This window comes from Euprymna scolopes, chromosome 21 (assembly GCF_053919585.1).
Source record: "Euprymna scolopes isolate OS-2025 chromosome 21, ASM5391958v1, whole genome shotgun sequence".
Lineage (NCBI taxonomy): Eukaryota > Metazoa > Mollusca > Cephalopoda > Sepiida > Sepiolidae > Euprymna > Euprymna scolopes.
In genome coordinates this window covers 47919781-47943937 of record NC_136502.1, presented here as the reverse complement: position 1 = coordinate 47943937, position 24157 = coordinate 47919781, and the positions used below count along the sequence as shown (strand labels likewise).

At 35.3% G+C, this 24157-nt stretch overlaps 1 protein-coding gene across 2 annotated transcripts in view; it reads left to right on the top strand.

Annotated features, from left to right (window-relative positions):
* The window catches only part of LOC145242246 (uncharacterized), a 33424-nt gene extending 13826 nt beyond the window's left edge, over positions 1-19598 (top strand). The window contains exons 1-2 of one of the 2 annotated variants that reach the window (XM_080105255.1): positions 1280-2980; positions 16181-19598. In XM_080105255.1, the coding sequence (XP_079961381.1) occupies positions 16194-17276 (1083 nt within the window). In that variant the 5' untranslated portion in view covers positions 1280-2980; positions 16181-16193 and the 3' untranslated portion in view covers positions 17277-19598. Of the gene's footprint in view, positions 1-1279; positions 2981-16180 lie in introns of those variants that run through there. The other variant, XM_080105254.1, reaches the window with a different exon arrangement.
* The last annotated feature ends 4559 nt before the right edge of the window (positions 19599-24157 follow it).

The window sequence follows — 24157 nt, the reverse complement described above, 5'->3', positions numbered from 1 at the left end:
TCCTATTTAGTTTTATAGAGCTTTTACATCTGGCTGAGATAACTTTATAAATATTAATTCTGTAATATTTATAATATACTTTATTTTTACCATCTTGGATCATTTTGCTAAATTTAATTGTAATTTTTATTTTATATATATATATTGGAACTTACTTGTTGGATTGGAAGTTTTTAATTCGATCGTGTTTGGATTTTACCATTCTTGGATTTTTTTACCCTTCACCGGACTATCCATTCATGTGAAATCTTTTTATCATTTTTTCTTTTACCTCCTATTCCCCTTACCTCACCCTTTTTTTAATCAAGTAAGATCTGTGACTTACTTGTGGTTTCATTAAATACTTTTACATGCAAAATCCGATCCCGCATTTTGCTAATTCCTGCCCTCTGATGAGAAGGAGAGTATTTCTTCGAAACTCCGCGGATTAAGGACTATCCACTTATCTTGTGCTTCCTTTTTAAAATTAAATATGTTTTTAACTCTTTTTCAAGATGTGTTTTAACATGTTTTATTAATCATTTGTTCATATATATATATATATATATATATATATATATATATATATATATGGTATTTTGGTAAAATATGTTTTTCAATTATATTTCACTCTTTGTGTCAACCAATCCTTTTTGTTTAGAAGCTCAATGTTTTTTTAAATATAACAACAGAGCACATATAAAAGAACATTCTAAGATTCAAATATTTATTTTTCATACAAAATAACTCCTCCAGCATGTTAAAATTTTGGTACATTTTTTACAGCAGCTCCTGTTCAGATGTGGCAACGGTACTCCATTTTAGGATGTACCTGGCTCTTATATAGATAGAGGATTGCATCGGCAGTGAGATATACTTACTGGAGCGGTAGAGTGATCCAACCATTTTTCCAGCGATCTTGGCAACAGATTTGATGTATGTGTTCCATTTCAAATCAAGAGTGAAGGTCAGCTCCAGAAGCTTGTCAATGGTGCTTCCCCAAGATGAAAGCCATTCATTTCAATTGGGGTGTGATGGAAGTCAGAGCGATTATGATGAAAGGAGAGAAACTTGATCTTCGAGGCATTAAAATTAACCTGCTACCTTTTTCCCCGTTGCACCATGTTCTCAAGATCAGAAAAGAGGGAATCAGAAAAGATTTTTTTTTTTCTTCATTTTCTTTCTTTGAAGATTGTAACGATGGGTATGAGGCAGCCAAACCAGCTGCCAACATGCCCTGCTTTTTATGGAAACCAGCCGAGAGCTCTTTTTAGTATCCTCACTGTTCCCTTAAGTGCAATTGTCTGGATCTCTTTTGCACTTAGTTCACCAGGAATATTCGTTAGGTAGGACTTCAGGTTCTTCTTCATAAGCTCTGTGGCACCTATAATAACTGGTATGATTGATATCTCCTTAAGATTCCAGTTTCTTTTCATATCATACATGATACCTTGGTATTTGGTCTGTTTCTCTCTTTCAGCTCTGTCAGATCGCCATCATTAGGGACACTCACTTCAACCAAGGTTGCCACTCTTTCTGACTTCATTACTGGCCTCTGAAGTGTTGTCATAGATTGTCATATCATCTGCATAAATGTCTACAAATAATCCAAGAATGCGATTTGGAAGATCATTGACGAAGATCAGGAAAAGGGTTGGGCCCAGGATGGAACCTTGAAGGACGCCAGCAATAATACAATGGGTTTCTGATTTCTGCCGATCAATGACTACTCTTATAAACCTATCAGAGAAAGGATTTAATAATTGAGAGAGCATTACTAGCTATTACATAGCTGGCGATCTTGTAAAGTAAACCTTTATGCCATACTCTATCACAAGCCTTTGCTATATCAAGAACTATTGCTCTAGAGATGAAACCGCTGTCAAGAGATTCACTAATCCTATTAGTACATCAGCTAGTTAGTACTGAGCAGGTTATTTTTGCTGAGGTGGTTGATCACTATGGTATAATCATGTTGACACACTGGGTCCCATTAGATCACCGAAGTCAAGCAGAGTTGAACTTGGTCAGTACTAAAATGAATGACCATGACTGTATGTGCTCTGAAGCCTGGAATGGGATGGGCGCCACATCCTATTCTTGCCCAAGACACGGTGCATGAAATAATGCAGCACCTCCACAACCCTAGAGGGTTAAAGGACTTATCCAACATCTAAGTTTATTGCATACTGCCTGAGGTGCTCTGACCAGGGAACGCTGATAGGGCTATCCAGGCAAAAGACCAGAGTGCTCCTTCTTTAGGGGGTGCTGGCTTGACTCTTCCCACCTTACAACCTTGTGCCACATCTTCCTGTGGTGAGAAGGAAGTAAATAACAGCAAAGTTTTTCGTATGTGTTGTACCATTTCACCCATAAATGGGTGAAACTGGGAATTCATACCTTTCCTAGGTCTTATTAGTTCTGTTAGGTCAACATGTTTCATACCCAAGCAATGCTGGGTAGATTGGCTGGTTTATTTATTTATTTATTTATTTATGGTAAAATTTCATGTTATACTCGAAACGCCTGCAATGGTTTAATGACGCAACTAATAATTAATCCCAGAGTTATCCCTTTTTACCCTTGTTTTAGGAGAGCTGGTTTAACCCCACATTAAAAATGACCTTGTGTCATATTTGCTTTCGTGGGGAAGCAAATAAATACACTAATAATTAATTCCAGGTCATTTTTATAAGAGGGGACTGACTTACACTCGACACCGGTTTCTCGTGTATTTTGTTTACTTTTTCATATTCTCTTTATCTGCCTCATCACAATAATATCTTACCGATTTCTATTATTTCTGCTTATATCGACTCCCTCTTTTATTTTTGCTCAATTTTATCCATTTTTCCCCCCTTATAATTTTTGACTTTAGTGCAAGTTCAAATCCACGAAGTAAGCGAAAATTATGAAATCACAAATTCTTCAAATTCCAGATACCATCATTTGAAAAACGTGCAAAAAAAAAAAAAATTAAATTAAAAAAAAAAATTTAAAGGTAAGTAAAATCGACATAAACTTTCTTGTTTATTTAGTAAGTATTTTACCGTGCTGAAATAACGTTATCATTTAGAAATCCAGTTTTTACATGGGGAGGGTGTTCTGTAGTTTCACCCAGCAATTTAATAAACCAAAGATACAATAAAACTTGAATCTCGGAAATACTATTAAAAAAGAGAAATAGCACGGTACCTTTCAAATTTTTTGTCCGACTACAATATGTTTTACTTTCGTTCGTAATTTTCAATGCAAATCTGTCCATTTTTTTTATTCGTTTAAATTCTTGTATTGTGCTAGTTTATAGATTGTAATTCCTCATATGTTTGTTGACGTTTAGGACAATATTGAATTTTCAAAATTCAATATTGTCCTAAGGCAACAAACATGTCAGGAATTAAAATCTGTAAATTCAATTTTCGGTTTTCCGTTATTGTACCTATTTACAATGCCTCCCCACGGGACAGAGTTAGACACCAGGGTCGTTTTTTAGTGTGGAGAAAAGGTACAAAAATAAAAATTGTCTCAGTCGTGAAGGATTTCTCCTCCACTGAAAGAGAACAAGAAATGGATGGAAGTGCCGCATCTGAAGAACAGACACTACACTTTGATCTCGGCTTCGAAAATTGAAATATTGAATTCCAACTGAAACCAATGGTATCTACTGAACTGTTATGTCGCAGTAATGAAAATGTCCAAAAATTACGAAAAACGATCAGGTAGAAAATAGAAAACAGTTTTCGAAGACAATTGGCCAAAGATTTTCAGTTTTCAGAAAATATTTACCTCCTTTTTGTTTCTCTTAGAACTGTCCGGTTTCTTCTTTTTTTTCTTTTTTTTTTTTTTTTTTTTTTTTCAAAACTCAATTTTCACCAATTGTCTTTGAAAACTATTTTCTTAAGACTTAGCTCAGATTGTAACGGATAACGCTGGAAATCATATTTTTATTCATTTATTTTAATTTTGAAATCATTACTATATATTGGCCCAGGTACAAAATAATAATAATAAAAAGGTAAATATTACCTTACGCTACAACAGAACGCCGACCACTCTAATTTGTTTTTTTTTTTGGGGGGGGCGAGGTCGCTGATAACGAATCTGATAATTAAACCCGTCGCAAATGTACCGTTTGCATGGTATGAACCCCTGGAACCTGGGACCATTTTACGCCATTTCACCGCCTTCAGTAGCATTTTTTTATTTATTTTTTTACATGATGCGACGATGCGTTCGCGTGCGCATGCGCGTAGTGAACTGACTTATCACATCGCGGAGGAATCCTTTTAGCGGACATTTAAAATAACAAAATTTTTAAAAAATGTGCTTCATTTTTTTTTTTTTTAAACGTAGTTTTTAATGCTTCTTAATTGATCTAAGGTTTTCACGAGTTTATAAAAACATTTTTATGTTTTCCGTTTTTTTTAGGGGTGATATTCAATTATAGAACTTGTGTAGTGTTTACCAGGTGATGTTTTTTTGTGGGGTGGTATTCAATTATATAACTTATGTAGTTTAACAGGTGCTTCTGCAGTTTAATTAATCGTTTATCCGTAAGTAAAACGCCGACATTTACCGAGCAGAATACCGTTTAACATTTCACAAAAATTGTGTTTATATTGGGGAGCGGTTGGTGGCTCCTATAAGTTTTTTTTGTGCGTGTGCTGATATTCATATTAAAAACCTTTTTTTTTCTATTTATTTAAAAAGAAAATACAACTTTCTTATATATGGATTGTGGAATTACATTCATCTGCAAAAGATCTAGCTAATTTGGATATTCTTTTTGTTGCAATATTTTGGTGTTATAATGGGGTATTTATTTAAATGCTGCCCACATCAGCATTATGTAGAACAAGGCCGGAAAGTGGGAACCCTGCAGGCTCCCCTAAAAGAGGGGCACTCCTGCAATTTAAAAAATTGCCTGAGTAACCCCGTCGGCATTCCCCGGTCGGGGCACCTCAGGCAGCAAGCAATAAACTTGCCCCACCAAAAAGCCCGGTGGCAAGGCCTGGGAGGGTGGACCTCCTAGGTATTACCCAGGCGGCGTACCTCAGTCCAACAGGTGCTGGGCCGGTTCCCGGCTCCTCACCTGTTGGGCTGAGTGTCAAGTGACGAATCCTTGACATGTACTACCCTGTCTCCCTGCAGCCGAAGCCGCTAGGAGACACATCCCATCACAACAGTGTTATAATGGGGTATATATTTAATTGCCGCCCACATCGGCAATATTTGGCACAAGGCCTGGAAAGTGGGATACCCGCAGGCTCCCCTAAAGGAGGGGCACTCCTGCAATTTTAAAAATTGCCTGAGTAACCCCGTCGGCATTCCCCGGTCGGGGCGCCTCAGGTAGCAAGCAATAAACTTGCCCCACCGGAAAGCCCGGTGGCATGGCCTGGGAGGGTGGACCTGTACCTCAGTCCAACAGGTGCTGGGCCGGTTCCCGGCCCCTCACCTGTTGGGCTGAGTGTCAAGTGACGAATCCTTGACTGGTACTACCCTGTCTCCATGCAGCCGAAGCCGCTAGGAGACACATCCCATCAGACAAGAAGTATAATGGGGTGTTATAATGGGGTATGATCCCACACAGTCGGACGATTCTATTTATAAACGATGCTGCTAAGAACTGATGAATCAAATTAATTCATGTTCTGCTACCAACCAATCAGAAACCAGAATTGCTTCATAAATATTAAACCTTTTCTGGAGCAATTTCACATGTTCTTTTCCGTCTCGACACGGTAAGAATATTTTGTTCTGTGGAACTGTCTACTACAAACAAGTCACCTCCCAAGACTTGTGTGTAACAGCGAACCTTCTGAAACTAAAAATGGCTTACACTTCTAGACTTTTAAACATTCATTTTAATTAATTCCCTAGTATAGTATAATCTATATATCTCTAAAAGTGAAATTGTATGTGTGTGTACATTTCTCTACCAAACTACTCAGTCAATTTTCAGTCTACAGACTCGAGATTTGACACAAGGGGTATTGAGATTTGGGAAATTCTTTTTAATTGGCTGTTAATGGGTCAAAGTTCACCGATTTGACCTTTGAAACTCTACCAAACCCCTCCACCAATTTATATTTTAGATATAGGTTACTTGGACATGGATCAAACTTTTTAATTTGACTTGAGCCAAAAACAAATGTTAAGGGCTCAAAATCGGGTCAAAGTTAAAAAAAAAAAAAAAAAAAAAAAAAAAATTTTGACTTCTGCGGTCTCTACCAAATTACTTAGCCAATGTTTAGACTAAACATTTGAAATTTTACATAAAATGTATTTAGACATAGGGCAAGTTTTTAAATCGGTTTTTAGTCGAAAAGTTGGCTACCAAGGAATTAACTCAAAAGATTTGACTTTTGCGGTCTATTCAGCCAATTTTGGGTCTAAACATTTGAAATTTTACATAAAGGATATTCAGACATGCAGCAAGCTTTTTAATCAGTTTTTGGGCGAAAATTTGGCTGCCAAGAGGTCAAAGTTGAAAGAGTTGACCTTTGCAGACTCTACCAAACTCCTCTGCCAATTTTGGGTCTAAACACTAGAAATTTTAGGTGTATGAGAGGTTACCTGGACATGAGTCAAACTTTTTAATACATATATATATATACATATGCACACAAAGTTATGAACAGTACATAGGGCCCGAGCAAAGCTGGGCTGAACTGCCAGTATAATAATACATACAAAATCTGTATTAATCAAAATATCATATTTAATCGCATTTTACGACCGGGCAATGCTGGGCGGCCTGCTAGTCTATTATGTTTCTATTTGAAATGGGTTTGCTATTTCATTAGGATTAGATTTACAGATTATGCTTGTCATTAAAGTAAATTTCATCTTTTAGAGGGGGGTTCAGTTTTGTATCTATGTTTGTACATAATAGAGATGTTTGTGGATTTTTTTAGATGAGGAGTGATAATTTGTATCGTTTTGTTTATTCGAACTACTGTTCTCATCTTGAGTGTTATTGGCACAACGTTTTGGGATAAGATGAAAAGTAAAGATTCAATTTGAAATGACACTCTTCCTGTGGTTGTAGGTTCGGTCATCAGTGCAAGCGATTCTTAGAATACAATTGCGAATTACTTCAGAATTCTACCTGGTCATGGCTGATGGAATGTGGATTAAATAATGATAATAATTGAAATTCCATGCAGATTTCTGAGTTTGACAGAAAGATTCCAGAGTTTGACAAGATACACTTGATTAGAGGTTACATTGGTCATAACTAGGGCTATGACAACAGCATATTCTTTTTGTTGTTTTGACTCTCGAGTGTGTATCCGTTGATATCTTATATGCTTTTATATAGAGTGACGTGGGTCTCGATTGATTAACTCTGTCTGATTGTGTCGGATATATACTTGAGAGTAAAAACAATGATAAGAATATACTGTTGTCGTAGCCCTAGTCATAACGTTGTAAAAATAACAGAGTGAGTCATAACGTTGTAAAAATAACAGAGTGAGTCATAACGTTGCAAAAATAACAGAGTGAGTCATAACGTTGCAAAAATAACAGAGTGAGTCATAACGTTGCAAAAATAACAGAGTGAGTCATAACGTTGTAAAAATAACAGAGTGAGTCATAACGTTGTAAAAATAACAGAGTGAGTCATAACGTTGTAAAAATAACAGAGTGAGTCATAACGTTGTAAAAATAACAGAGTGAGTCATAACGTTGTAAAAATAACAGAGTGAGTCATAACGTTGTAAAAATAACAGAGTGAGTCATAACGTTGTAAAAATAACAGAGTGAGTCATAACGTTGTAAAAATAACAGAGTGAGTCATAACGTTGTAAAAATAACAGAGTGAGTCATAACGTTGTAAAAATAACAGAGTGAGTCATAACGTTGTAAAAATAACAGAGTGAGTCATAACGTTGTAAAAATAACAGAGTGAGTCATAACGTTGTAAAAATAACAGAGTGAGTCATAACGTTGTAAAAATAACAGAGTGAGTCATAACGTTGTAAAAATAACAGAGTGAGTCATAACGTTGTAAAAATAACAGAGTGAGTCATAACGTTGTAAAAATAACAGAGTGAGTCATAACGTTGTAAAAATAACAGAGTGAGTCATAACGTTGTAAAAATAACAGAGTGAGTCATAACGTTGTAAAAATAACAGAGTGAGTCATAACGTTGTAAAAATAACAGAGTGAGTCATAACGTTGCAAAAATAACAGAGTGAGTCATACCGTTGTAAAAATAACAGAGTGAGTCATACCGTTGCAAAAATAACAGAGTGAGTCATACCGTTGCAAAAATAACAGAGTGAGTCATACCGTTGCAAAAATAACAGAGTGAGTCATACCGTTGCAAAAATAACAGAGTGAGTCATACCGTTGCAAAAATAACAGAGTGAGTCATAACGTTGCAAAAATAACAGAGTGAGTCATAACGTTGCAAAAATAACAGAGTGAGTCATAACGTTGCAAAAATAACAGAGTGAGTCATAACGTTGCAAAAATAACAGAGTGAGTCATAACGTTGCAAAAATAACAGAGTGAGTCATACCGTTGCAAAAATAACAGAGTGAGTCATACCGTTGCAAAAATAACAGAGTGAGTCATACCGTTGCAAAAATAACAGAGTGAGTCATACCGTTGCAAAAATAACAGAGTGAGTCATACCGTTGCAAAAATAACAGAGTGAGTCATACCGTTGCAAAAATAACAGAGTGAGTCATAACGTTGCAAAAATAACAGAGTGAGTCATAACGTTGTAAAAATAACAGAGTGAGTCATAACGTTGCAAAAATAACAGAGTGAGTCATAACGTTGCAAAAATAACAGAGTGAGTCATAACGTTGCAAAAATAACAGAGTGAGTCATAACGTTGCAAAAATAACAGAGTGAGTCATAACGTTGCAAAAATAACAGAGTGAGTCATAACGTTGCAAAAATAACAGAGTGAGTCATAACGTTGCAAAAATAACAGAGTGAGTCATAACGTTGCAAAAATAACAGAGTGAGTCATAACGTTGCAAAAATAACAGAGTGAGTCATAACGTTGCAAAAATAACAGAGTGAGTCATAACGTTGCAAAAATAACAGAGTGAGTCATAACGTTGCAAAAATAACAGAGTGAGTCATAACGTTGCAAAAATAACAGAGTGAGTCATAACGTTGCAAAAATAACAGTGAGTCATAACGTTGCAAAAATAACAGAGTGAGTCATAACGTTGCAAAAATAACAGTGAGTCATAACGTTGCAAAAATAACAGAGTGAGTCATAACGTTGCAAAAAAAAACAGAGTGAGTCATAACGTTGCAAAAAATAACAGAGTGAGTCATAACGTTGCAAAAATAACAGAGTGAGTCATAACGTTGCAAAAATAACAGAGTGAGTCATAACGTTGCAAAAATAACAGAGTGAGTCATAACGTTGTAAAAATAACAGAGTGAGTCATAACGTTGTAAAAATAACAGAGTGAGTCATAACGTTGTAAAAATAACAGAGTGAGTCATAACGTTGTAAAAATAACAGAGTGAGTCATAACGTTGTAAAAATAACAGAGTGAGTCATAACGTTGTAAAAATAACAGAGTGAGTCATAACGTTGTAAAAATAACAGAGTGAGTCATAACGTTGTAAAAATAACAGAGTGAGTCATAACGTTGTAAAAATAACAGAGTGAGTCATAACGTTGTAAAAATAACAGAGTGAGTCATAACGTTGTAAAAATAACAGAGTGAGTCATAACGTTGTAAAAATAACAGAGTGAGTCATAACGTTGTAAAAATAACAGAGTGAGTCATAACGTTGCAAAAATAACAGTGAGTCATAACGTTGCAAAAATAACAGAGTGAGTCATAACGTTGCAAAAATAACAGAGTTAGTCATAACGTTGCAAAAATAACAGAGTTAGTCATAACGTTGCAAAAATAACAGAGTGAGTCATAACGTTGCAAAAATAACAGAGTGAGTCATAACGTTGCAAAAATAACAGAGTGAGTCATAACGTTGCAAAAATAACAGAGTGAGTCATAACGTTGCAAAAATAACAGAGTGAGTCATAACGTTGCAAAAATAACAGAGTGAGTCATAACGTTGCAAAAATAACAGAGTGAGTCATAACGTTGCAAAAATAACAGAGTGAGTCATAACGTTGCAAAAATAACAGTGACTCATAACGTTGTAAAAATAACAGAGTGAGTCATAACGTTGTAAAAATAACAGAGTGAGTCATAACGTTGTAAAAATAAACGTGAGTCATAACGTGTTAAAAATAACAGTGAGTCATAACGTTGTAAAAATAACAGTGAGTCATAACGTTGCAAAAATAACAGTGAGTCATAACGTTGCAAAAATAACAGAGTGAGTCATAACGTTGCACAAATAACAGAGTGAGTCATAACGTTGCAAAAATAACAGAGTGAGTCATAACGTTGCACAAATAACAGAGTGAGTCATAACGTTGCAAAAATAACAGAGTGAGTCATAACGTTGCAAAAATAACAGAGTGAGTCATAACGTTGCAAAAATAACAGAGTGAGTCATAACGTTGTAAAAATAACAGAGTGAGTCATAACGTTGTAAAAATAACAGTGAGTCATAACGTTGTAAAAATAACAGAGTGAGTCATAACGTTGTAAAAATAACAGTGAGTCATAACGTTGTAAAAATAACAGTGAGTCATAACGTTGTAAAAATAACAGTGAGTCATAACGTTGTAAAAATAACAGTGAGTCATAACGTTGTAAAAATAACAGTGAGTCATAACGTTGTAAAAATAACAGTGAGTCATAACGTTGTAAAAATAACAGAGTGAGTCATAACGTTTCAAAAATAACAGAGTGAGTCATAACGTTGCAAAAATAACAGAGTGAGTCATAACGTTGTAAAAATAACAGTGAGTCATAACGTTGCAAAAATAACAGTGAGTCATAACGTTGCAAAAATAACAGAGTGAGTCATAACGTTGCACAAATAACAGAGTGAGTCATAACGTTGCAAAAATAACAGAGTGAGTCATAACGTTGCACAAATAACAGAGTGAGTCATAACGTTGCAAAAATAACAGAGTGAGTCATAACGTTGCAAAAATAACAGAGTGAGTCATAACGTTGCAAAAATAACAGAGTGAGTCATAACGTTGTAAAAATAACAGAGTGAGTCATAACGTTGTAAAAATAACAGTGAGTCATAACGTTGTAAAAATAACAGAGTGAGTCATAACGTTGTAAAAATAACAGTGAGTCATAACGTTGTAAAAATAACAGTGAGTCATAACGTTGTAAAAATAACAGTGAGTCATAACGTTGTAAAAATAACAGTGAGTCATAACGTTGTAAAAATAACAGTGAGTCATAACGTTGTAAAAATAACAGTGAGTCATAACGTTGTAAAAATAACAGAGTGAGTCATAACGTTTCAAAAATAACAGAGTGAGTCATAACGTTGCAAAAATAACAGAGTGAGTCATAACGTTGTAAAAATAACAGAGTGAGTCATAACGTTGCAAAAATAACAGTGAGTCATAACGTTGCAAAAATAACAGAGTGAGTCATAACGTTGCAAAAATAACAGAGTGAGTCATAACGTTGCAAAAATAACAGAGTGAGTCATAACGTTGCAAAAAAAACCAGAGTGAGTCATAACGTTGCAAAAATAACAGAGTGAGTCATAACGTTGCAAAAATAACAGAGTGAGTCATAACGTTGCAAAAATAACAGAGTGAGTCATAACGTTGCAAAAATAACAGAGTGAGTCATAACGTTGTAAAAATAACAGAGTGAGTCATAACGTTGCAAAAATAACAGAGTGAGTCATAACGTTGTAAAAATAACAGAGTGAGTCATAACGTTGTAAAAATAACAGAGTGAGTCATAACGTTGTAAAAATAACAGAGTGAGTCATAACGTTGTAAAAATAACAGAGTGAGTCATAACGTTGTAAAAATAACAGAGTGAGTCATAACGTTGTAAAAATAACAGAGTGAGTCATAACGTTGTAAAAATAACAGAGTGAGTCATAACGTTGTAAAAATAACAGAGTGAGTCATAACGTTGCAAAAATAACAGAGTGAGTCATAACGTTGTAAAAATAACAGTGAGTCATAACGTTGTAAAAATAACAGTGAGTCATAACGTTGTAAAAATAACAGTGAGTCATAACGTTGTAAAAATAACAGTGAGTCATAACGTTGTAAAAATAACAGTGAGTCATAACGTTGTAAAAATAACAGTGAGTCATAACGTTGTAAAAATAACAGTGAGTCATAACGTTGTAAAAATAACAGAGTGAGTCATAACGTTTCAAAAATAACAGAGTGAGTCATAACGTTGCAAAAATAACAGAGTGAGTCATAACGTTGTAAAAATAACAGAGTGAGTCATAACGTTGCAAAAATAACAGTGAGTCATAACGTTGCAAAAATAACAGAGTGAGTCATAACGTTGCAAAAATAACAGAGTGAGTCATAACGTTGCAAAAATAACAGAGTGAGTCATAACGTTGCAAAAAAAACCAGAGTGAGTCATAACGTTGCAAAAATAACAGAGTGAGTCATAACGTTGCAAAAATAACAGAGTGAGTCATAACGTTGCAAAAATAACAGAGTGAGTCATAACGTTGCAAAAATAACAGAGTGAGTCATAACGTTGTAAAAATAACAGAGTGAGTCATAACGTTGCAAAAATACCAGAGTGAGTCATAACGTTGTAAAAATAACAGAGTGAGTCATAACGTTGTAAAAATAACAGAGTGAGTCATAACGTTGTAAAAATAACAGTGAGTCTTAACGTTGTAAAAATAACAGAGTGAGTCTTAACGTTGTAAAAATAACAGAGTGAGTCATAACGTTGTAAAAAAAACAGTGAGTCATAACGTTGTAAAAATAACAGAGTGAGTCATAACGTTGCAAAAATAACAGTGAGTCATAACGTTGCAAAAATAACAGAGTGAGTCATAACGTTGTAAAAATAACAGTGAGTCATAACGTTGTAAAAATAACAGTGAGTCATAACGTTGTAAAAATAACAGTGAGTCATAACGTTGCAAAAATAACAGAGTGAGTCATAACGTTGTAAAAATAACAGAGTGAGTCATAACGTTGTAAAAATAACAGAGTGAGTCATAACGTTGTAAAAATAACAGAGTGAGTCATAACGTTGTAAAAATAACAGAGTGAGTCATAACGTTGCAAAAATAACAGAGTGAGTCATAACGTTGCAAAAATAACAGAGTGAGTCATAACGTTGTAAAAATAACAGTGAGTCATAACGTTGTAAAAATAACAGTGAGTCAAAACGTTGTAAAAATAACAGTGAGTCATAACGTTGCAAAAATAACAGAGTGAGTCATAACGTTGCAAAAATAACAGAGTGAGTCATAACGTTGTAAAAATAACAGAGTGAGTCATAACGTTGTAAAAATAACAGAGTGAGTCATAACGTTGTAAAAATAACAGAGTGAGTCATAACGTTGCAAAAATAACACTGAGTCATAACGTTGCAAAAATAACAGTGAGTCATAACGTTGCAAAAATAACAGAGTGAGTCATAACGTTGCAAAAATAACAGAGTGAGTCATAACGTTGCAAAAATAACAGAGTGAGTCATAACGTTGCAAAAATAACAGAGTGAGTCATAACGTTGCAAAAATAACAGAGTGAGTCATAACGTTGCAAAAATAACAGAGTGAGTCATAACGTTGCAAAAATAACAGAGTGAGTCATAACGTTGCAAAAATAACAGAGTGAGTCATAACGTTGCAAAAATAACAGAGTGAGTCATAACGTTGCAAAAATAACAGAGTGAGTCATAACGTTGCAAAAATAACAGAGTGAGTCATAACGTTGCAAAAATAACAGAGTGAGTCATAACGTTGCAAAAATAACAGAGTGAGTCATAACGTTGCAAAAATAACAGAGTGAGTCATAACGTTGCAAAAATAACAGAGTGAGTCATAACGTTGCAAAAATAACAGAGTGAGTCATAACGTTGCAAAAATAACAGAGTGAGTCATAACGTTGCAAAAATAACAGTGAGTCATAACGTTGTAAAAATAACAGAGTGAGTCATAACGTTGCAAAAAAAACAGAGTGAGTCATAACGTTGCAAAAAAAACAGAGTGAGTCATAACGTTGCAAAAATAACAGAGTGAGTCATAACGTTGCAAAAATAACAGAGTGAGTCATAACGTTGCAAAAATAACAGAGTGAGTCATAACGTTGCAAAAATAACAGAGTGAGTCATAACGTTGCCAAAATGACACTCAAGGTGAGAACAATAGTCTGAATGATCCAAAATTATTAGTCCTCATCTCAAAAATTTACAAACATTATACTCACTGCTTTAACTTAACGGATCAAATAAAGATTAGATACCCCATAGCAGAAGACGAATACTGGCGAACATTTCCAGTGACACCGGTTGTTCAACCGTGACATTGCCATTGGTTGTTTGTAAACACATCAAATAGCAGACATGGTCGAATGTTTGCGAGCAAGATTTTTTTTAAACGATTTCGTAAATAGAAAAAAGTTTTTTTTTTTTAATCCTTAAAAGTTTTGTAAATATTTAATATTAAAGAAAATGTTTTGTAAATATATATTTTTTCTTTTAAATCTTTAAAAGTTTTGTAAATATATTTTTTAAAAAATCTTGCTCACAAACATTCAACCATGTCTGCTATTTGACGTGTTTACAAACAACCAATGGCAATGTCACGGTCGAACAACCGGTGTCACTTGAAATGTTCGCCAGTATTCTTCTTCTACTATGGGATATCTAATCTTTACTTGATCCGACTTAACTAACTACTTCTAAAGTACTATTGCTTTCGGCTAACATGTCTCTGTATTGCAGAGCACAATTTCAATGACATGTAAAAAAAAACATGTGGGGACTTTTATGATCACCTGACTAGGCATTTAAAATGAACGAACAATAGAAAATAAAAAATAATCTCCAAGTTCCACAGAAAGCTTCCCGAGTTCGAGGTTACATCATTTCAGTAAACGTAAGAATAACAAACAATAATCCAAATAATGAAAAGCAATAACAGATTTTATCCATACGTAGCATATCAACTTCATTTATGTTGTCATATAATACAACCAGAAGTTCATATAATACAACCAGAAGTAAGCAATTAAGAAGGGAAGTTAGGAAGAGTTTAAAAGCTCTAAACAATAAATTGTTGTTTTTGTAAATATTTGTATGGACTTGTGTGTAAGTGAGTTTACAATACTGCTTGTAAGCTGCCTCTATTTTTTAGTAGTCCATAGATGTGAGCAGTGTTATTTGCTGAGATGTTAGTAATTCTGAGTTTTATGAGATGATCCTGAATAAGATCAGAGGTTACGTTGGTCAAAATGTTGTAGTCTTAATAATCCAAATGGTATAGGTAAATCAGAAGAATAGGTGACTTGAAGTCCCGCAGCAGTGTAAAAAAAAACAAAAAAACTTTTTTTACAGTAAATGTTATTGTTCCTTATTTTGAATTTTTAGTATTATGAAATATATTATTTGATGAAATATTGATTTTTCTTTTTTAGAAAAATAGAATGTTTTTTATCTGACACTGTTTGCTGCAGACTTTGAGTTGCCTGTTTTACTGATAATATGTATTATAATATATAGAATATCGTTTTTTATAAAAGATGAACTGTTTATTTCAGTTTTCAGTTCGCCCGCACCAAAAATTGAACCTTCAACCTCCAGAATAGTGTAACTTTTACAACTGAATTTTACCAAATACTCTATCCACTGTGTTGCAAGGACCTGTGGTGCAGTGGATAGAGAAAAAAATCTCAAGATGAAGAAAGTAGTCTGAAGAATCCAAATAATATGAATAATCAATCATCGGTTAAAATCAAGTTCTGCGTGTCTTTGTTTACATCCTTTAGCAGCTGATCGTTCTGCTTCATGATGAATGCCCTGGAAAAGTCACTTCTGATTAATGTTTATCAGTTTTAAAATAAGCAAACGGATCGGCTATTTTTTTATTTATTTTTCTTTTTTTCAGAATATTTTTAAACCAGTAACCATCAATCAGAAAGGACTTTTCCAGGGCATTTATCGTCAAGCAGAACAATCAGCTGACAAAGAATGCAAACAAAGACATGCGGATCTTGATTTTAACCCAATCCCAATCTCGAAAATCCAGAATTCTAAAAAAATGAATTGATAAAAAAAAGTTTGGTTTTTATATTCTGTTTGTTTCATTTTTTTTTTTCAGTTCTCAGAACTCCATGATGGATGTCGACGAGGAATCGACTTACTTTCCCTGTGATATTTGCGGATTAGTTTTTGCCAGTCGCTATCATCTTAAGCAGCATGATTGTGCGGACGGATTTGCGCGTGATTCCAATCTCAAACAGCAGCAGCATGCACAAAAACGTCGCATGCGAGGGAAACCATTCATCTGTGACGTGTGCGAAACATATTTTTCGACAAAGGCGCATCTCAAGACACACATGCGGATACACACAGGCGCCAAACCATATCACTGCGACATTTGCGATTCATCGTTCATGTGGAGCTCCCGACTTAAAGAACACAAAATGGTGCACACTGGCGAGCGTCCGTACTGCTGCGAAATCTGCTCCAAGAAATTCTCGCGGAACTCCGATCTCAAGCGTCATAAGTTGATCCACACGAATGAGAAATCTTTCTACTGCGAAATTTGCGGCGCAACATTCGTGCAGAGCTCGCATCTCAAGCAGCACATCGTGACGCACACCGGTGAAAAGCCGTTTAGCTGTGAGGTATGCAATCGTAATTTCAGCCGGCGTGCCGACGTCCAGAAACACATGACGGTGCACACCGGCATAAAACCATTCCCCTGTGAGATATGCAGCGCTAGATTTTCGCGCAGATCGCAGCTCAAGCAGCACACGATGATGCACACAGATGACAAGCGTTTCCAGTGCAGCATTTGTAGCTCAAGATTCTTCTACGGATTCCAGCTTCGGAAGCACAAGGTGATCCACAGTGGAGAAAAACGTTTCGAGTGCGAAATCTGTGGCATGAAATTCTATTCCGTTTCACATCTTAAACGGCACGAATTGATGCACACGCAAGAAAAGAATTGCCGATGCGAGATTTGCGGATCCACGTTTACTTATAGTTCATACCTGAAGCAACACATGCTTACACACACGGGCGATCGTCCGTTTTGTTGTGAGGCGTGTGATGCGAGATTCACGTGCAGCTCGAACCTAAAACGACACATCTTAACTCACACTGGAGAAAAACCCTTTCAGTGTCAAGTTTGTGGGTTGACATTTTCGTTGAATTCAAGCCTCAAACGTCACGTGTTGAAACATAGCTGATAAGACTTGAATGAATATATACATATATTAGAAAATGTTGCCCGGTATTAAACGGTAAGAAAGTGAAGAAAAAACAAATGGAAAGAAACCATGACATGTGCATGCAAGCATTGTTTTTTCTAAACAGTTCACTTTTTGTAAGAAAAAAAAATACTCCAACTGAGATTGAAAGCAAAGCCTAAAGATAGTCGAGTACGATAACCATTAGACCAGCTTGCCACGATCTTTAAAAAAAAAAGGTGTTTCCAAACCCCATGAAGCAGTTGACAAACAGATAAAAATCTGACCCCCCAAGTACCAATTTTTCACATTTGACCCGTTAGCATCCCTTTTTTCTGGATGAAAACTGATTAAAATGTTTTCTATGTGACTGAATACCATATATACGAAATTTCAAGTTTAGATAAAAAAATTTGTTGAGTATATAGGTTGAGAAGTGTCCTCTGACACACACATACACACATTCTTGCTTTTATATATATATATATATATATATATATATATATATATATATATATGGTCATCCACATACAGTACTGTTTCGCTGTTTCACAGCTCATCAGTGCGGCTAGACAAGCAACTATCTTGAAATGAGAAAATTAAAATTGAATAAATTACAATATTTATTGATCCATCAAAAATTCAAACACAAAATTATAATCATAAAAATGAAATTTAAAAGATATCTATTTTTATGATTAAAAAAATGCAAAATGGTTGAAAATATATGAAAAATATAAAAGCTTTGAAAGAAATAAACACTGTACCAGTTGTGGTAGAAGCAACTGGCCTAATTAAAAACAAAACAAAAACTCATAAGAAATACTTGCAAACATTCTGTGAAAGACCAAACTTTGCCGAAATACAAATAGCAGCCAAAGAAAAAAACTGTAAAATGGTTGAAAAACTATATAAAAAAGAAATATAAAAGAAACTTCCACAAAATTATTTAAAAAAAAAAAACCACATTAAAACATGCACAAATGCTTACTAGTTTTGGAATGTCTAAGGTCTGTCTAACTGTACATGAATTTGTCAGGACAACCTCACACGAGGATAATTTTCACTATGAGTAAACCCTGACTTAATATTCAAAATATTCACGGCACAAATTTAATCCCTCTAGTATTTAAAAAAAATTTTTTTTATTATATTTTCGCCCCAAACAAGGCACATTGCCACTTTGGTGCAGGGGGCTACTATCAGGAGCAACAGCTACTGGGGTACTACGTAGGGAGTTGGGAAGCAAGATGTCGGTTCACGTTACACTTGAACTTCTGCATGTCAGTACAGTTGGGGAAGCAGGGACCTGGAATGGAATTCCACAGTCTAGCGGTTCTGGGGAAGAAACTACTGGAGTAGAAAGTTCTTTTACATCTAGGGATCTCTACTGTGTGTGTGGGGGGGAGGGATTTAGCTGCCTGTCGGGTTTGTCGAGGGTGTCTACGTCGTGGGGGCACAAGTGCTTGCAGTTCATCAGAGCATTCACCATTAAGATACTTGCAGAACAGGCAGAGGGATGCAACATTTCGTCGATGGGACAGAGGCTGAAACTTAGATGACAGTTCAGGACCTATCAGATTGGCGACTCTCTTTTAAACCTTGTCTAGGAGCGAGAGACTAGTAACCGATGCACCAACCCAAATATGACAACAATACTCCATACATGGGCGAATGGTGGCCTTATAGAGGTACAGGATATTTTCGGGCGTTAGTAGCTTTCAAGCATGATAGAGAGAACCTATCTTCTTCGCAGTGGTCCTGGCAATACTCTCAATGTAATTGTTCCAACTCATGTTTCCTGTGAACGTTAGGCCAAGGAGTTTAAAAGATGTACTTTCAGATAAAGAGTCATTGGCCATTGCTATTGGTGGTAGAGAAGGTTTCTTGAAATTATTGAAGGAAACAAGTTTAGTCTTGGCAGCATTGAATGTGACCATCTATTTTTGTCCCCATTCCACTACAGATTGGAGGTCATCCATGGCTACCCTACACAGAGTTATACAAGGTTAACACACCTTCTCCAAGTAATGTTGTCTGTAGTAACAGCACTGTTGGATACTCCACCAGACTAGATAAATTCGTATCCTGGAATCTAGTAAAACCAAGAAACCCATAGAAAGATGTACTATAACATAGGTAAATGGTTAATAAGTGAGAGAATAATTAATATTCCTAACTTTTTTACTGACTCAATGTTTCATAGATAAAAGCGAAATAAGGTTTCCTCAGTATAACTACCCTATGCTCGTAACAACACTAAGCTGGGTACTCTACCAGACTAGATAAATTCTTGTCTTGGAATCCAGTATCACCAAGAAACTGAAAGAAAGATATAATGTAGTTAACTGGTCAATAAATGAGAGGAAAATTAATATTACAACGTTTGATAAAAGCAAAATTTAATAGAATATTCCAGTATCTATGTATCTCAAAAAAAGATCAAGTGTGATCAAGTCTGTCCCTTGATTTTTAAGAACTTTGCGTGAAGTAAAGAGCAGCGAGCGGTGAGTGGGGGTAGTGAAACAAGGGCAGGTTCTGCGACACGCAAGTATAGAGTGTGATATCCAGTGTGTGGTGGACGGTTACTATACAGTGCGACACAATGGAGTGTGTATATATCTTCAGATGACCATCTGTAAAAATTTGAATATCCAGTATAGCAGCAAGTCCTCAGAACATATACCTGACGACAATTCGTGGCAAAAAGTTTTTGTATTGTGATAATTATGGATTAGCAGTTGCTATCAATTAATTTTTTTTATGGCATATGAGTTCACATCCCAAGCTTTTGTGTACGACATGAAAAGAAATTGGAATCTTAGGAAGATCTTTATCATTTCAGTAATTGTACATTCACACCTTAAGCAATATACATTACCTAAAAAAAACAAAAAAACAAATTTCCATTGTTGTTAAATCCATACAATAATACGCTAAGGCACTTAATTTTTATACATTATCACCTTTCACACACATTAAAAAATAATTAGATTGTCCAGTTAGTAAAAATGGTAATTAATAATTAATCTGATATTGGTAATTAATAAAAAAAAGTTACCGTCTTTACCCAGTTTAAAATGAATTGTTCCAAAATCAAATCATGTCTCATTGATATACAGCATAATCACATTGACACACCAGTTCTCATTAGATCACCAAAGTTAAGCAACGTTGAGCCTGGTCAGTAAAAGATTGGTGACCAATTTGGCAATACCAGGCGCTGTATGTAGGAGGACGTCGACACCTCCCTGCGAGAGTTGCAAAAACCTAATGTAGTCATCTCCCCTTAATCGGGATATACATGCGACTGGGGACCGTTTATGAATTTCATACTCCCATGAAACTTCCTCCTTTGGAGGAAGCTGATTAAACCCATCACAGTTTTATTTTTTCATTTTTTATTTTCATTTCATTGACGCAAACATTTTTAAATGAATGCATTTCAAAAAGTGACATTCCTTTCATGGATTTAAAAATATTTGTCGTACAATTATTTTTATGGCAAAAAGACAGAATATTTATTGTTTCGAAATAAATTAAAGTGCTACAATTTTAAATGAATAAATAAAAGAAAAAAATAGACGTGTACGTTTCATTTATTTAAAAGAATTTCTGCTGTCGGATTTGTGGATCTACATTTACTTATAGTGCTTACCTATGTGCAAGGTACAGTTTGTGAGTGAACACGTTCTTTGAATTCTTGTCTCAAACGTCATGTGTCAAAACACAGTTGGTAATAAGTCATACACCATCCACTATGACTATCCAATTCCTACAACTACGTACCTAGAAAACGGAGTTATTAAATCTGACATAGTGATATGGGACAAGAAAGAAAAAGAAGCAACCTTAGTAGAAGTCAGAGTCCCCAAATAATGCAGAGCTGAAAGGGAAAAGATAACAACTCATGAAACAGGGTTTATACCTGGTGAACCAAGTGCAAGAAAGATTCAAACAATTTCACTTAAAAGAACAGTAAGAATTTTAAAAAGAATATTTGAGTTAGCGAGTGAATGTTTGGCATCTGCTAGGATGCCCCATCCCCAGCTTGAACAAACTGATTAGAAAAACTTTTTAAAAATCAAAAAAATCTGTATTATTTGGATTCATTGGACTACTGTTCTCATCTGTAGTGTGATTTTCATGTTTTGGTATATGTAACCGCCAACTTCTTCGGGAATGTTTCTGTCGAACTGGGGAATTTTGAGCGGAACCCTTTATTTACTTCATAGGGGTAGCATGCTCTTGTTCCGTCAGCCATGTCTGGATAGAGGTCCTAAGTAATTCGCAATTGTATTTTTCGGTCGCCCACACTGAGGATTGAACCTTCAACCTTCAGAAGAATATCACTTTTTGCAATTAATTTTTTCCAAGTACTCTAACCACTGCGCCACGGAGTACATGGAAAAAATTAATTGTAAAAAGTGATATTCTCCTGAAGGTTGAAGGTTCAATCCTCAGTGTGGGCGACCGAAAAATACAATTGCGAATTACTAAGTAGAAGTTTTTGTCCACAATGATTCTATGTTAAACAGAGCTGAAAAGAAAAGCTAACAAAATACCAAGGTCTTACATACGACATGATAAGAAAATATCTTAAAAAAAAAGTCTCCATCAATCAGTAATTATAGGAGCAACTAAACTGATGAAAAAGAATTGCAAAAACTACCTGGCAAATATGTGAACCAAGTGCAAGAAAGATACAAACAATTGCTCTTAAAGAGAGACGATCCAAAAAAAATCTCTCAGTTGGAATGTATGAGATAGTTGGTGAATGCCTGCCATCCGATGGGATGTGCCATCTACAGCTAGAACAAAATAATAAGGAAAAAAAAAGGGAGAGAAATCCGTTTGTGGGTTGATATTTTCTTCAAACATGTTAAAACATGTAATACAAAAGTAACGCCTCCTATGAATCAGAGGGGATTGCAAATTGCATTGTTATGATGACTGAACTTATGCATTCACGACTTGAAAATTTCATCTCTCTATTGCAGATATTGACAGTGTGAGACTCTAAGAAAGCAACCCCTGTCATGGACATGCGTCAGAAGCAGAGATGCATCATTGAATTCCTGGCAAAAGTGCATTAAGAATGGTGGTGACTATGTAGAAAAATAAATTCCGAAGTCCAAAAAGTCACTCGTTTTAATGGTACCACTTCTGTCTTTGTAGCTATTGAACTTTTGGAGTTAAATAAATTAGGAGACTTTACAATTCAGAACGACCCTCATATGACAAAACGCACTCCATGCACAGCCATCGTTTATCGCTGGCAAAACGGCATTAAGAATGGTGGTGGCTATGGAGAAAAAATAAATTCTGGAACACAAAAGGTTACTTGTTTTAATGGTATCGCTCCTGTCTTCATAGCTCTTCAACTTTTGGAGCTGTTTTTATAATACCAGGCTCCCAAGGATTACCTTTTCTTTTTTTTATGAAAGGAGGTGAGCCGGGGTAGTATAATGTCTGCTTGGTTGCCATGATACCATCTTCCCAAGCATAACCTCCTCTTTGGAGGGGGCAGCCTACATCAACAAGAAACTGTCATTATTGATTCTTATTATTAAATCGAATCACGTAAAGAGACAGAAGTTATTTGCATTCACATGTTTGCCCAAGATTGTTTTAAACTTATATATGGTAGTCATCGCCACAACACAGCCTCCTTTGTTAAGTTGTTGTTGTTGCTAAGTTGTTCTGTGAAGCAAAAATAAAAATAGAAAGGTAGATTTAAATTCTATTAATGATATTGTAATAAATTAATGATATTGTAATAATGATATTGTAATAAATTAATGATATTGTAATAAATTAATGATATTGTAATAATGATATTGTAATAAATTAATGATATTATAATAGATTAATAATATTGGAATAAATTAATGAATTTTTTTTAATTTTTTTTACATGAGTGTCACCACTTATCAAGGCCCAGAGGCCACTCGAGGATAAGGGTTAATAGGTATACATGAGTCATTGATTTTAGCATAGTAAACAGTGGGAATTTTGTAACTTGGATTACTTAGGGGGACGATTCAATTAGAACTTGTTCACATTGGACTTTTTCTTTTTTTTTTTTTTCATAGGTATCAACACATTATCAAGGTCAAGAGGCCACTCAAGGATAAGGGTTAAAGAGTGTACAGTAGAGATTGGACAATATAATAATCATTAGTAATGAAAATTTGTTAAATTTGATAACTTATATGGAACGGCTCATCAAGAACTTATTTACGTTAGACTTGAAGACAACCATATTGTAGTCAGCAGGAAAACGGAAGACAATTCCACAGGCGTGCAGTTCTAATAAAAAAGCTTTGTTCATGGAATCTACGTTTAGGTTTAGGCACAGATAAAGAGTGGGGGGAATTATTGATAGTGTTTACAGCTAGACGAGTGTTTCTTGTGAAAGTTTTGCGAGGGGGGACCATAGATTGAAGCTCAGTCGAACACTTTTCATGAAAATAACGATACATCAGAGACAAACTCGCAACATCTCTTCTGTGAGATAGAGGTTGCAAGGAAGAGAAAAGGACATCTCCTACGAGGCTACGAAGTCTATTTTGAACTCTATCAAGGCAGGACAAGTCCTTTCTAGCAGCTCCTGCCCAGATGTGGCAACAGTATTCCATCCTTGGACGTACCTGGCTCTTATATAGATAGAGAATTGCATCAGCAGTGAGATATCTACTGGATCGATAGAAAGATCCCACCATTTTTCCAGCGGCCTTGGCAACAAATTTAATGTACGTGTTCCATTTAAGATCAGGAGTAATGGTCAAGCCAAGAAGCTTGTCAAAACTTGAGGCCTCCTGAAGACGAGAGCCATTCGTTTCAATTGATGCCAGATGGGGATCAGAATGTTGATGATG